Raw genomic sequence first — 14,557 nt, forward strand, 5'->3', positions numbered from 1 at the left:
AAACCTCAAAACAAGTTTTATTTTGGAAGAGTTTCTCATTTTGTTAAAGCTGCAAGCAAGTTCTTTCACAATTACAGTTCTAGAGATCTAGCCGTTTCCGAGATCCCAGTGTTCAAAAGTATATTTCAAAATTAATAACAAAGCCAAACCCACACCAAAAGGAAACAACTCTTAGATTGGTCTGGAATGTACAGTGACTGATTTCGGCTGTTCTCAGAAACAGGCCTACCGCTTCCTTGGAGAACAGGTAAGATGGAGTCAATGCCCACAGAAGGAAACGTCTTTCAATAAGTTAGTCATCTGGACAAGATTATTCACTCCTTAGAAAATACAGAGAGGTGACAAGACCTAGCTGGCAGGGTGTGTGGTACAGCACCAATTGCACAGGGAGCTCGCGGGTCCCGGGTCAGCAGCTGTTGGCGTATGGCACACAAAGCAAGAGCAGTGGCTGGAGAGGGGAGAGGATGCCGAAGGGCAGCGAGCCTCCCCGTCCTGTCCAGCCTTCTGACTTGCTAAAAGGAGAGGCTGTGTCCTGCAGCATCTTTGGAAGAACATTTGAGACAGTTCGAAAACAGTAACAGAAACCCCAGTATTCCTCCCCAGAAAGTCTGTGTCTGGAAAGAAGGCAGGACCCGGTCAGGGTTCCCACGGGGGACTGCGCCTGCCATCCACTTCCGTCTCCACGTGATACAAGACGTCGGCCAGCGTGTGCTCCACCACCGCGCCCCAGCCCATGTCGCTCATCTGCAGGAGGAACGAGAGGCGGACAGGGTGACTAGGGCAGCCGCAGCAAGAAACAAAGACGCTGAGGACGCACGCGGCCATTTTAACGTTACTCACGGGGCGGTAAGTGAGGTCCTTTGGAGGATACTTGAAGCACGGCCCAAAGTTAATGGAAACCTGGAGTAAATTCCATTTCAGCAGACATGAAGAGAAACATTAGAAAATATTGAAAAAAATGTGACATGGGAAACTTTTTGCTTTAAACGTAGCTATAATACTGGCAGTATAACTGAAACAAATGAGATACATACTGATGTTACTAATAGTGGTCAACAGCCCGATATCCATCAAGAATTAGGTAAATAAAATAGACCCATGTTGATTTCTGTTTACAACCTAAACATTTCCTTACTTTACCTTCTACAATGGTAGCTGCTGACAGACTAAAAATACATGGAAACCTCAATTCGTTAACTTTTTGTTTGTTTGTTTAAAAAACAAACAGACCCTAGGCCAAGCGCAGTGGCTCACGCCTGTAATCCTAACACTTTGGGAGGCCAAGGTGGGAGAATTGCTTGAGCTCAGGAGTTCAAGACCAGCCTGAGCAAAAGGGAGATCCCCATCTTTACACAGACAAAAAAATGAACAAAGTAGCCAGGCGTGGTGGCACGCACCTACAGTTGAAGCTACTTGGGAGGCTGAGGCAGGAGGATTGCTTGAGCCCAGGAGTTTGAGGTGCAGTGAGCTACAATGACACTTTTGCACTCTAGCTGGGGCAACAGAGCAAGACTCTGTCTCAAACAAACCAAAATAATCAAAAAACCAAGAAAACCCCATATAAAACAGGCCCTAATCTTACGTTGGATCACATTTTACAAAAAGGAAATCAACATAAGCAAAGCTACTAATAGTGGTAGGTTATCATAACACCAAACTGACTCATGCACGAATATACCTTATACCCTTCCACCGAACAGTAACGCCACGCAGCGCATTCAAAGCAACTGTATGGTCACGCTAACTGCATGACCTTTAGCCATCCAAGCAAATACTTCCTAAAACCCGCGAGTGTTTCTGGACCAAGCAGTAATAGTAGCGACACAGCCCATGTCACTCGTAGGCTGTGCAGATTTCTTTCTAGGACTCAATCGATTGCTTTTTCATCACAATCTGTTCACCTGCCTCCCTCAAGTTCTGTTCACAGGATGAACATAAGATACGCACCGTGCAGCTCTTGTACAGCGAGATGGCTGGAAAGTAAACCCCCTCAAAAATATCTTTGTAAGCCACACCTTGATTGACACCATTTTTGTAAAATATTATCTGAAACAAAAACCATGACTTTACTTCAGAATTTATACAAAGAAGAAAGAAAGAACTCACTTGGAAAACACTTCAGAGGTGCTGCTACCAGACCGGTATTCTAAGGATAGTATTAATTATGTAACTTGTATAGTATATACATAAAATTATATAGCTTGTATAATAACAGTATCTTAAATTTATGTAATATTTTAGATTTTTCAAAACATGTTTACACGCACTATTCCAACTGGATCTTGGATTTCTTATTTGCTTTCTGAACTCCTATGCTACGCATACCAAACAGGTCTACATTCTCTTACTCATTATATTGTATTGATATTTATAAAAAGTAAGCTGGCCATCCATGGACTCCTTGGAACTCTACCTGTTTGAGCTTATTTATCGATCACTTTCCCTTGCACCAGTTCTTCTGCTTTTTTATACTTTAAGGTTCTGTTAGAATTTTCTGTCCTAGTCCCCAATTCCTCATTTTCTCTGTCCTTTCTCTCCCATAATTATCCTGAATATTCTCCTCACCACGAAATATCTGGTTGTCAGGAAAGGCTCCTTTCTCTTCCCAGGAAAAGCAATCTCCTCCCTGGCTCTATCATCCTTCGACTGAAGAACTGTTTCCCTTCACTCCCCCACCCCCACCTCAAAAACAGCCAGAACTCTGGTTCATTTCTCCTACATTCCCTTCTATTACTGTCCCAGGTGGCTTCACGGCATTTTTATAGAAAAATATTACTAGCTCAGAACTTTCTTCCTCCCTACCCCTTTCTGCTTTTATTTTGGCCCCTGTGGCTGGTCCAGATGTGCCAGCCCTCCTGTGACTGTGCGCTGACCTTAGACAGACATGTTCCCAACAGCCCTGGGCAGGGAAGCAGGGAAAGTTCTGGAGGACACTGAGTGGGCCACACCAGCTCCAGTGTCTCTGAGCCACACCACACCTCCTCTCTCATTCCGGCGTGCCTCCCTCTGTCCTTGACACCCCCTCTGACACGGAGTAAAGACATCTGACTTGTGCGTTTCCTTGTGGGGCCCCTGTCCCTGTTCTCACGCCTCCGGCACTACAGAGCCAGCCAGGAGCCCCAGGCAGGACAGGGAGCCTGACCCCGCCCCCAGCTCACTGTGTTACCAGAAAATTCCTTTGTTCCCCAGTGCCCCCCCGGCTGCATTTTCCTCACTTTTACAATTAAGCGGTGGGTCCTAGTCTTTAAGCCCTTACAATTCTCATGCGTTTAAGACCACGACTCACCTCGCTATGGGGAGTCTGCTTTAGGCTCTTCTCTGCTTTATCCACAAAGTCTTTTTCCTCAAAATACAAGTAACTCTTGAACTTTATCAAAGCCTTCAAAACCAAGAAAGGACAAAAACAAAACAAAAAAAACGGGCACATGAAGTGTCAGCTACATCATCACAGGAAAAAAAGCCAGATTCATACAAACAGCGCTGAGCCCTTGTGCTCTACAACAGAAATCAAAACTTTGTGATTTAGTCTTGCTAGATTTTGAACTACTATGTGCTTTTTAAAAAATACCAGATGGCACTGCTTGCTAAACATTTTCCAAAAAAGGCTCTTAGTAAAAAAATTTGTCAGGAAATACATACATATAAACACATACACATGCTCACAACAAAAATACCCATGAAAGTGGCTAAATGAACGCATACATTTCCCGATAATCTCAGTAAAACAAATGACAAGTTTATCGAGCCAAAAATCCCTTTTTCTATAAAAACATTTTGAGGGCCACTTTGTTTCTCCCACAGGTGGTCTCTGGGGCCACCTACTTCTTGCTGGTTCCCAAGAGTCTATTTAACTATTTACTCCCAGATAAATATATGACATTAATTTTTAGAATTTTAATTTCTTAGCACATACATGTATTAAGTATGATAAAAAAAATTCACAAGATTCGCAAACATAAATGGAAGAATCTCTCTCTCCCTCTGTCCCTCATGCCCAGCTTCCCCTGCGAAAAGCAAGCACTGTTCCAGCTTCCTGGTATCCTTCCAGAGACTCAGGCATACAGTATCTTCACACTTAAAAAACACACATAAATAAAAAATATACACCAGATAAACATACAAAGAAACAAGCAAAAAAAGCTATATTAAGTGGTGACACACCATAAATTTTGTTTTACGTCTTGAGGTTTTCACTCAACAATACTACATTAGAGATTACTTTATATCAATATATATGGAGCTTTTGGACAGATCCATAGTATTCTGTTGTATGGACACATTACTAGCAAATTGTTTATTTAAATTAAAAACAAATTTTTATAATATAAATGAAAAAGTAAATAATTAAGAAAATTTCTATAGTATCCTTTGAGGCAACTGCAGACCTCCATGTTCTGTAAAACGAGGCATGAGTGTGCTATACACTTAGGAGTTCTGGATGGCAAGATGCGAGATGAGAGTCCATAGTGTGATACAATCAATGAAAACGAGATCTTAGCCAGGCCGCTTATCAGAAGTTAAAGGACTTCTACTACCCAATTTAAAGACTTACTTTAGGCTGGGCATGGTGGCTCATGCCTGTAATCCTAACACTCTGGGAGGCCAAGGTGGGTGGATCGCTCAAGGTCAGGAGTTCGAGACCAGCCTGAGCAAGAGCAAGACCCTGTCTCTACTAAAAAAATAGAAAGAAATTATCTGGACAACTAAAAAAATATATATAGAAAAAATTAGCTGGGCATGGCGGCGCATGCCTGTAGTCCCAGCTACTCGGGAGGCTGAGGCAGGAGGCTCGCTTGAGCCCAGGAGTCTGAGGTTGCTGTGAGTTAGGCTGAAGGCACGGCACTCTAGCCAGGGCAACAGAGTGAGACTCTGTCTCAAAAAAATGATAATAATTAAAAAAAAAAACAGGTGAAGAATGAATGAAAGACATGTTAATGGTAGAATCTAGGTGATGAGTATTCAGCTCTTAAATCCTTTCAACTTTGTTACATCTGAACATTTTTGTAATAAAACATCAGGAAGACATGTGAACTGGGGTCAGCGTCACAAGAGAACACACGGGCCACAGTAGGCACTGGCTGCCCCAGGTTGGGGGAAACGGGAACGACAGACTTACCTTATCTTTGTAAGTATCAGGCAATGACTTGGCTGTCTCTGTGTCTTCAGGAAGGTTGATGTAAAACCCCAGGATGTCTCCCTGTCCATAGCCAGAAGAGTAGTGTTTGCCAATGGACTGGTGGAACTTGGTTCCCTTTTTGCTCCGCCAAGAATAGCTAAACTTATCATAACCTAAGGGAGCTTGAAGGTTACCTGTCCCAACAAAAAGATATATAGGAAGTCAGAATTGCAAGTCAATTCTGCTTTGCTGAAGGAAAAATATTCTCCTTCTTTTTATTTTATATTTTTTGTCAATCTTGTGAAGCTGCTTACAAACTGTTTCTCACATGCAAAGAGTTACAAAAATATTCTAGGAAATGCAAACCAGCTAAACCCTCAGGAACTGAGTTTTATGCCCACAATCTGATAAACTCCACAGTCTTGAAGGCTTAGCCGGATGCACTATACCTCCCTACCTGCCGTGATGTCCTTATTACGGCCCCAGCTTACCTAAGGGCTGGGACCAGCCCAGTCTGGCAGCAGTGTCTGGCGGCATTTCATCCACAGTGATTTCAAAGTACCAGGCACCTTTCCGTACCCCATGAGAGGCCCGCACCATAGAGTAACCTTTCTCTCCAACCACAGTCAGCCGGTCATCAGAGATCTTCAACTGGGGAGCTGCAGTGACGGAGATTAAAACCGAGGCCTACAATTATTGAGATTCTGGGAGACAACTGCCACAAAAACATGGGGCCCTTACACTCCAGTAAAACAAACACAAAAAATCCCAAGCCTGTAGTCCCAGCTACTTGGGAGCCTGAGGCAGGAAGATCGCTTGAGGCCAGAAGTTCAAGGTTGCAGTGAGCTAGGACTGAGCCACTGCATCTAGCCTGGGTGACAAAAAGAGACTCTGTCTCTTAAAAAAAACAAACCAAAAGACCCCAAACAAACAAACAAAAAAAGAATCACAAATATCAGGTCAAGCTTTTGAAATATTAGTTCAGGAGTTTAAAAATCTCGACACAAGATATCAACAAAGGAAGGAGGAAAAAAGGGAAGAAAACTGTTAGATCATCTAGCTTTTATTAAATGTGATTAAAAGCTAGGCAGGTGGCTCTTGCCTGTAATCCCAGCTACTCAGAGGTCCAGGTAGGACGATCAGTTGAAGCTGAGTTTAAGACCAGCATAGACAATACAGCAAGACCCGTCTAAACAAAACAAATAGCCAGGCATGGCAGTATACACCTGCAGTTCCAGCTACTCGGGAGGCTGGGTTGGGAGGATCCCTTAACCAAAGGGTCATGGTCAAAGTAACCAATAATAAGACCTACTGGCGTCATGAACCCTATGAGATGATGCAATGAGAAGAAATCATTTCTGTGTTATTCTTCCACAAACTGTATAACCTCAGTCTAATCATGAGAAAACATCAGATAAGGAAACCCTCACTAAGCAACATTTGACAAAATAACCAATTAATACACTTAAAAAGTATTATGGGACAGGTGTGGTGGCTGACGCCTTTAATCCTAGCACTCTGGGAGGCCGAGGCAGGAGGATTGCTCGAGGTCAGGAGTTCGAGACCAGCCTGAGCAAGAGTGAGACCCTGTCTCTACTAAAAATAAAAAACAAATTAGCCAGACAACTAAAAATAAAAAAAATTAGCCGGGCGTGGTGGCGCACACCTGTAGTCCCAGCTACTCAGGAGGCTGAGGCAGGAGGATTGCCTGAGCCCAGGAGTTTGAGGTTGCTGTGAGCTAGGCTGATACCACAGCACTCTAGCCCGGGCAACAGAGTGAGATTCTGTCTCAAAAAAAATAAAAACAAAAACAAAACAACAACAACAAAAACATTATGGTCACGAAAGGCTATGGCTGAGGAACTGTCAAGATGTTAAAGACTGCAACAGACTAAGGAGAAATAACTAAATGTAATGTAAGATCCGATAAGAGAGACATTAGTGGAAAAACTGGTGAAATTTAAGGTCTTTAAGTTTTGGTAACAGTATTTACCAATGTTAATTTCCTAGCTTTGAGAACTGTAATACTACAGTTGTTTAAGATGTTACCATTAGGAGAAGCTTAATGAGGGACTCTCTTTTGCAACTTTACTATAAGTTTAAAATTAGTTCAAAATAGAACTTTTAAAAAACCATATATATGTATATAAAATGGCTAGAGCTTACAGGAAAAGACAGAGAAGGAAATTATTTCTTGCACATTCTGGCTGCGTCCAGGGATGGGGGCGAGTGGTGAGAGACTGAGAAGTATGTCTGATTCCAGACTGACGAAGCTGATGGTGGCAGCTCAGAGCAACCCTGAATCCGCGTGATCTTTAATACCTTACGTACCTCGATCGTGGAGGGCTAACAAAACCCGTTCGTACAAGCAGGCTCTGTAGAGGTCTCCAGGAATAGGTTTTCCTGCCCAGCAGTCAAGTTCAAGCTTCTCAGGGTCAGGGGCGTGGGGATCAGGCTCCGCTAGAATATACCGGTAGCCGTCTTTGTTAAATGGGTGTTCCAAGGGGTAGCCATGAGGGGGAAGGCGCTGAGCAGAAAACAAAGGGTCACTGCAGAGAGGAAAAAATAAAATCAAGAAACTAAAACCCCCGCTAGCTCAACTGCATTTAATTGTGTAAGAAAGGCCTCTGACTTATTAGATTTCAGCTGGAACACAGGCAACTACACAGCAAATACTTTATTACTCAAATAGATCGTTCTGCCCTCTGCAGGCAAAACAGGGAAATGAAAAGGATTAAGCAAAGTGGTTTTGGATAAGTTACTTGCAGTCTTCAGGGATCTTCCTGATGGTCTCTTTAAGCATGGACTGGCGTCTATAAAACTGAGCCAGTACATCACAGGGGAGAAAGGGAGAAGGTGCATGAAGCTGATTCAGAGTGATTTCCTTTAGCATATTTATTATCATAAATTAACGATCAGAAACTCGGAGCTAGGAGCACTTACTATCTGTTGCTAGTCTAAAGAAGTGACCTGATGTCATCATCTCGGTATTAGACAAAGGGAAGGGCACAGGCACAGAGGGAGAAGAGGTATAACATTCAGTACTGCTTTCACTCCCTCCCCCATCTATCCTTTCTCAAGACGCCTTAACAGAACTTTTATTTCCCAGGCTTATCCCCAGACGATGCTACCCTGGGTCCGTTTTTATAAGAGCAAGTTCATAAAACAGGATATCCAGCCTAGGGTTATTTCGCTCCTCAAAGTGCTCAAGGTTTGGAAAAATGGACAGGCTTTTTACCCTCAGACACTCGAGCTAGTGAAGAATATGGCTCTTTTCCCTCTAGTGGACTTTACCACCACCAAATAATACTCAAGATGGGGGGGATTCTCCCCACCTCCTGGCCTTCTTGGTGGTCCCCGTGGTCCCTCCATCCTGCTGTTTGCGCTTAGCTCCTCTTCCTTTTCCACTGCTTCCTGCTGCAATTCCCCCTTTGAAGAGAAGGCAGATTACTTTCAATGAGCCGGATGGAAGCACCAGGTGGATGCTGAAATTCCATGGGGACCCACACACCCAATGTGCATTTGTGTAACACCACAGGAGGATTTCCTGCTCAAAAGCATATTGGATTGCACCCTGGTTCTGAAAGAATATGTGGAGTGTCTCACAGCCAAGAACACTTGGTTCTGGCAGTGAGCTGAAATAAATCTAGCAATAATGATACCTGTGTGTTTACATTTTCAACCTTCCATTCTTAATGAGCTGCAATTACCAATATACTTTCTGAGGGTGTGACACAAATGCATTTCCACTCACTCAGATTCCAAACACCCACACCTAAAAAGGATGAAAACAATTGCATGGATACAGTTTTCTCCACCCCAATTAATGCAAACATCCATAAAGAGAGACTATCTTCACTGTATGTCGATGTTCACTTGCTTGAACTTGCACAATATATTCCATAAAGGCACAATATCTGCTAAAGCACTTAACTTGAATATCCAACAAGACAATACATCAAACATGGAAAACAGAAACAGAAGTACTAAAAAGGTGTTTCTCTCCAGTGGTGCTGGATATCCATAGTGGTCGTATAGTACACGAGTTAAGAAAGGTGGCTTTCAATTTAGCAGGTAATTTTTAGTCCCATACCCATTTGTCAATGCAACATTTATTAAGATCATTCCACTGCATAAAATTCAGGTTAGACTAACCCAGTTTGTGGAATTAGGAGCAATTCATATCAATAGACAATTTACATATTTTTTTTTTTTTTTTTTGAGACAGAGTCTCACTGTGTTGCCCGGGCTAGAGTGCCGTGGCGTGGTCTTAGCTCACAGCAACCTCAAACTCCTGGGCTCAAGCAATCCTCCTGCCTCAGCCTCCCGAGTAGCTGGGACTACAGGCATGCGCCATCATGCCTGGCTAGTTTTTTCTATATGTTTTTAGTTGTCCAATTAATTTTTTTCTATTTTTAGTAGAGACGGCGGGGTCTTGCTCTTGCTCAGGCTGGTTTCGAACTCCTGAGCTCAAACAATCCGCCCGCCTCGGCCTCCCAGAGAGCTAGGATTACAGGCGTGAGCCACCGCGCCCGGCCAATTTACATATTTTATACAAAAAATATAGCTACATACTAAGGCCACAAGGGATTTTACCTTGTGTATTTCTGAAATAGTAACTTTTGAAATTTTTGTCCCGTTCTAGCATTCCTCTCAATTAGTTTTTTTCCTCCTTCCAAAAAATGTCCCTGAACTGCAGGAAAACACCTTTATGTAAACAACTGCATAGAGAACTATCTCTTAATTTGAGGCAAGCTTGTAAATTATCAGCAGTTCTGCTGCAATAAAAAGGATCAAGACATTGAGGGTAGGTCATATTCCACATAAACAGGACCAGATTTACACAGAATTTCCTTCTGGACACATCGGATGGTATTCCTATTTCTCATACAGGTTTTAATGTTAAACTGCTGCACTGTCATTATCTCTGCTTTTAGAATTACCATAATTAAAAAACTATTATGTTTCTTATTATCATTTGCATTTTAATTTTTTTAAGAGAAAAGTTTTAGACCCATCTTGAACCGAACAAGCAGTACTAAGGGGACTGCTGGCCGTGTTAGGCAGAATATGACAACATACAAGCTTTTAATTACTAACATTAAACTGAACTACTGTTTCATGTAAGTGCTATTGCCACCACTTTCACAAGGCTTTAAAATCGTTTAGTTTTAGCTTCTACCACAACTCAGCAAAAAGCATTTTCCAAACCACAAAATACTTAAGTCTGAGAGGCTGAAAGAAGACAGAGGAGGAATTCACCTCCAAAAGTGGCTCCACCTGTAAGAACAGAAGTGGCACCATGTATTTGTCAAATGTTAACAATTAAAAGGGGAAAATATGGTGTAAAAAGATAAAACAACACAGTTAGTTATTTCCAACCCATCTTAGAGTATTAATAATAGTGGAAATGATTAGATATTTAAGATGCTACCACTCCAAAGGACAAGTTAATGATGCCATGTGTCAGATGAGTAGCTGACTAGCTCCCAGCTACCCCAACCCTCATATTGCCATTAGTAAAGGGTGTTCCCCTGATAGATGGGTTAATAAACAGAAAAACATGCTGTAGCAGGTGATCAATACAGAAATGCTGAATAAGTTGAAGTTTCAGGGCAAGAAAAATTAGATGATGGGCATAGGAATTTCATCTGTTAGGTAACAGCTAAATTATGGAAAAAGAGTGGAGAACAGCTGATTCTTTCTAAATTAAATGTTAGTTATGAGGATATAGAAGGAGAGTCTAATATAAACATAGTCAATCTAACCTTAAAATTGTACCTTGTTTTATGCTAAATATGTCTCACTCAAGACCAAACTGTGTTGTAAAATGACAAAAAGTTCTCCATTACCATCCACCAACTCCTTGGCTAGCTCCTAAAAATTGAGTTTGGACTTTAAAACATCTGAGTAAATATCCAGGTTAAGGGTCAACTCAAAGAATGCCCAACTCTAGGTACATCTGGATTCAATAACTTAAAAATATTTAAGCTATTTAAATGACATATTTAAATACTTACCATTGAGATTCCCACTGGTAGACACTGCACTGCTTTGTTTTTGGTTGTCGTAAGCAGGACCAATGTTACTAAGATCCTGGAAGGAAAAATACCCAATTAAAATAAGGAGGCTATGTAAGTCAATCAATCTGGCAATGCTCACAAAACAGGAGAAATTCTAACAGAAAGGGAGCTGAAACTGACAATCCAAAAGGATCCCAAACTTGGATGCTTCAGGGATCAGCAAGTATCCTTGCTGGGACGTGAGGCAGGCCCGGGGTAAGGATCAGAGTGGCTTAAGGACGGTGATGAATGGCAACCAACCAACCAACCAACCAATCGACCTGGGTGGAGGAGGTGGGGGGGGCGCGGCACACTGGAGTACCTACACCCCAGGTACTCAGCACTCGTGAGAATTCAGGCCCAGTGTGTTCAGAACTTCACATTTTACAAGAAACAGAAACCTGACCTGAATTTTCAAAGCTAGCAAATCAAACATTTTAAGGCACAGCTGGAAGATTTGACCTTCTGAGTTGCCAATGTGAACCCTGCTGTTGAACAGAGTGGAAATTTTCTTTTTTCTGTTCTGTTAGATATGCAACACAAATTCTTCTTCACAACACAGAATGTTCTTAAGAGCAAAATTTGAGATAACAGGAAGATTAGAAAGAATGTAGAATGGCATTTTTATACATCACAAATGAGAAAACTAAAGGTAAAAAAAAAAAAAAAAAAAGAAAGTGATTTGCAAAGTTGTAACGTTTTGGGGAAGAGCCAGAACTAAAATACTTGTCTTTCGGTTAAAGGTGAGGACTCTTTCCACAAGTATCAGCAACTATTTATTTGGAGTCCACCATGTCACGGGCATGTAACAGCATTATGTTATGTGGCGAATACACAAATGGAAATAAAACCTGATTTCCTGTCCCCCAGAGACTTAAACTCCAGAAAGGGAACATGAAGCATATTAACATACCTGATCTAAAAGTCCAAATTTGGGGTAATCTTCTTCTGGGTCTTTACTCCCAGGATCAGGGTGTTCCTTTACCAAGAACACATCTCTTTCTTTACTCTAAAAAGAAACAGCATTTTAGTGTTAATAAAATTTTATACTTAGAAGTACAGAATGGGCCGGGTGTGGTGGCTCATGCCCGTAATCCTAGAACTTTAGGAGGCTGGGGCAGGAGGATCACTCGAGGCCAAGAGTTTGAGACCAGCTTGGGCAACATGGCAAGACCTGGTCTATAAAAAAAAAAAAAAAAAAAAAAAGGAGCACAGAATAGATGATCAACTACCAATTCTACAATTCCAAAAGTCAATTGCTCTTGTTAGACTTGGGAAGTTGATTAAAATGAGGTGGCAGGGGGTCAGTCAATTCCTAAGTCTCCAAAAAAGACTGTATTGTTTTTCTCTGATTAGAAAATTAATACATGACCATCAAAAAATTCAAACAAAGAGAAACAAAAAAAGCCAAAGTCTTTCATGATCCTCACCTACCCTTCCACTCCACAGAGATAAGCACTGTGAACACCTTACTGTCGACTTCTCCCCAGGTACTTTAAGGACAATAATGTTTAGAACAGGTTTTCTTTAAATAAAAAAATTAAAGAAAAAAATGGTCTCCAATTTCAATATAAAATTATACTTGTATAAGTGCAGTGGAAAAAAAAGTACAGTGGACAAAGTTTTTAGTGCATAAAAGTACCATGAGTGCAGGTGATGTTCACTTAAGACAACTCACAACTGATTTAGTGTGTGAAAACTATTAAAATTTACAATTAGCTATCTCATACTCAAAGATTTAATACTGGCCAGGTGCAGTGGCTCATGTCTATAATCCCAGCAGTTTGGGAGGCTGAGGAGGGAGCATTTCTTGAGCCCTGAAGTATGAGACCAGCCTGAGCAACACGGCAAGACCCAGTCTTTACAAAAAATAAAAAACTGGCCAGGTATGGTGGCTCACACCTGTAGTCCCAGCTAGCCGGGAGGCTGAGGTGAGAGAATTGCTTGAGCCCAGGAGTTTGAGGTTGCTGTGAGCTAGGATGATGATGCCACTGCACTCAAGCCCAGGTAACGGTGTGAGACCATCTCCCCTCACCATGCCAAAAAAAAAAATAGATTTTATATTAAGTTGTCCTCATTTTCTTAGTCATCACATTATTTTCCAGTCAGACTAAACAGAATTTAAGTCTTACAAAGAACACTGGTTTTCTAAGTGTCAAATCTAATCGGTTTTAGTCTACTTACCATTGTTTTAACAATGTTATTTGGCCAAGTCATTTTCCCAGGTCTCTGTCTGGTCGTCATGCACTCCCAGTATTTATCAATAAATGGTATAATATCCTAATTTTCAAAATAAAATATATTAAGACTTCTATATTTGCTTTCAAAGTTATGCTGACAAAGAAAGAAGACAGCAGCATTTTCAAAGATTTTGTTAGAATCCAGAGAAAAATCCATGTTTAGTCTTTTGATCACTGAATATTTAACTGCATGCAAACATATAGATTATGAGGATTTTAAAAAATATATACAAATCTTAGCCACATAAGGCTTACAATCCAGTTGGAGGGAAAAGCTTTGTCATATTCCCTTGGTTGTCAACTGGAAGACGACTCTCAAATTCCCTCCTGAGCTCCTATTTCTACCTACTTGAGATATCTCCATCTGGACAGCCTAAAGGCACCTCAAACTTCCTGTGACTAAAATGGAACTCTGGGCCAGGTGCGGTGGCTCATGCCTCTAATCCTAGCACTCTAGGAGGTCGAGGTGGGATGATCGCTTGAGCCCAGGAGTTCGAGACCAGCCTGAGCAAGAACGATACCCCGTCTCTAACTAAAAGTAGAAAAATTAGCCAGGCACCAAGGCGCAAGCCTATAGTCCCGGCTACTGGGGAGAATGAGGCAGAAGGATCGCTGGAGCCCAGGAGTGAGACAAACAAAAAAGCCCAAAACACTTACTTCATAAATCTACTTTACACATTTATACTCATCCCCCAGAATCATAAGCTAGACCCCATACAGTCAGCCTGATTCTTCTCTCACAATCTTTACATCTAAACTATCACCAAATGAATTTTAAAATGTCAGAAATCTCACACCCATCAGGCCTCCTTTCCACCTCCACTGCTTTGATGGAGGTCCCTGCCAGCTCTTGCTTGTGTGACTGAAACAATGTCTGACCTACATCTTCTGGCATCAAATTTCCCCCATCCTAGATTATCTTCCAAAGTCTACTGCCACAAGAGTTAGCCGCATGAAAAAAAAACCTTTACTGAAAGAGCCAGGGTTGAATCAGGGAAAAATACAAGGGAACCCTGGAATATTCTGTTGTTCCCAAAAGTAAGAAAGAGTTCAAAAACTGATGGGTAGGGGGAGGGCGGTGGGAGGAGAGGGGAGGAGGGAGGAGGGGACGGGTATTTGTATACACAAGGAGTGCAATG

At 41.8% G+C, this 14,557-nt stretch overlaps 1 protein-coding gene across 1 annotated transcript in view; it reads right to left on the reverse strand.

The window, feature by feature from the left end:
- Nucleotides 1-14,557, reverse strand: part of ASH2L (ash2 (absent, small, or homeotic)-like (Drosophila)) — a 25,119-nt gene continuing 10,562 nt past the window's right edge. The window contains exons 6-16 of the mRNA XM_012651103.1: nucleotides 13,363-13,458; nucleotides 12,092-12,187; nucleotides 11,137-11,212; nucleotides 8,452-8,545; nucleotides 7,448-7,665; nucleotides 5,608-5,775; nucleotides 5,117-5,310; nucleotides 3,287-3,379; nucleotides 1,948-2,046; nucleotides 841-900; nucleotides 1-744 (exon numbers count right to left, since the gene is read on the reverse strand). Coding sequence (XP_012506557.1) covers nucleotides 637-744; nucleotides 841-900; nucleotides 1,948-2,046; nucleotides 3,287-3,379; nucleotides 5,117-5,310; nucleotides 5,608-5,775; nucleotides 7,448-7,665; nucleotides 8,452-8,545; nucleotides 11,137-11,212; nucleotides 12,092-12,187; nucleotides 13,363-13,458 — 1,302 coding nt within the window. The 3' untranslated portion in view covers nucleotides 1-636. The remainder of the gene's footprint in view (nucleotides 745-840; nucleotides 901-1,947; nucleotides 2,047-3,286; nucleotides 3,380-5,116; nucleotides 5,311-5,607; nucleotides 5,776-7,447; nucleotides 7,666-8,451; nucleotides 8,546-11,136; nucleotides 11,213-12,091; nucleotides 12,188-13,362; nucleotides 13,459-14,557) is intronic.

The sequence above is a fragment of the Propithecus coquereli genome, unplaced genomic scaffold (genome assembly GCF_000956105.1).
Source record: "Propithecus coquereli isolate 6110/MARCELLA unplaced genomic scaffold, Pcoq_1.0 Scaffold349, whole genome shotgun sequence".
NCBI lineage: Eukaryota > Metazoa > Chordata > Mammalia > Primates > Indriidae > Propithecus > Propithecus coquereli.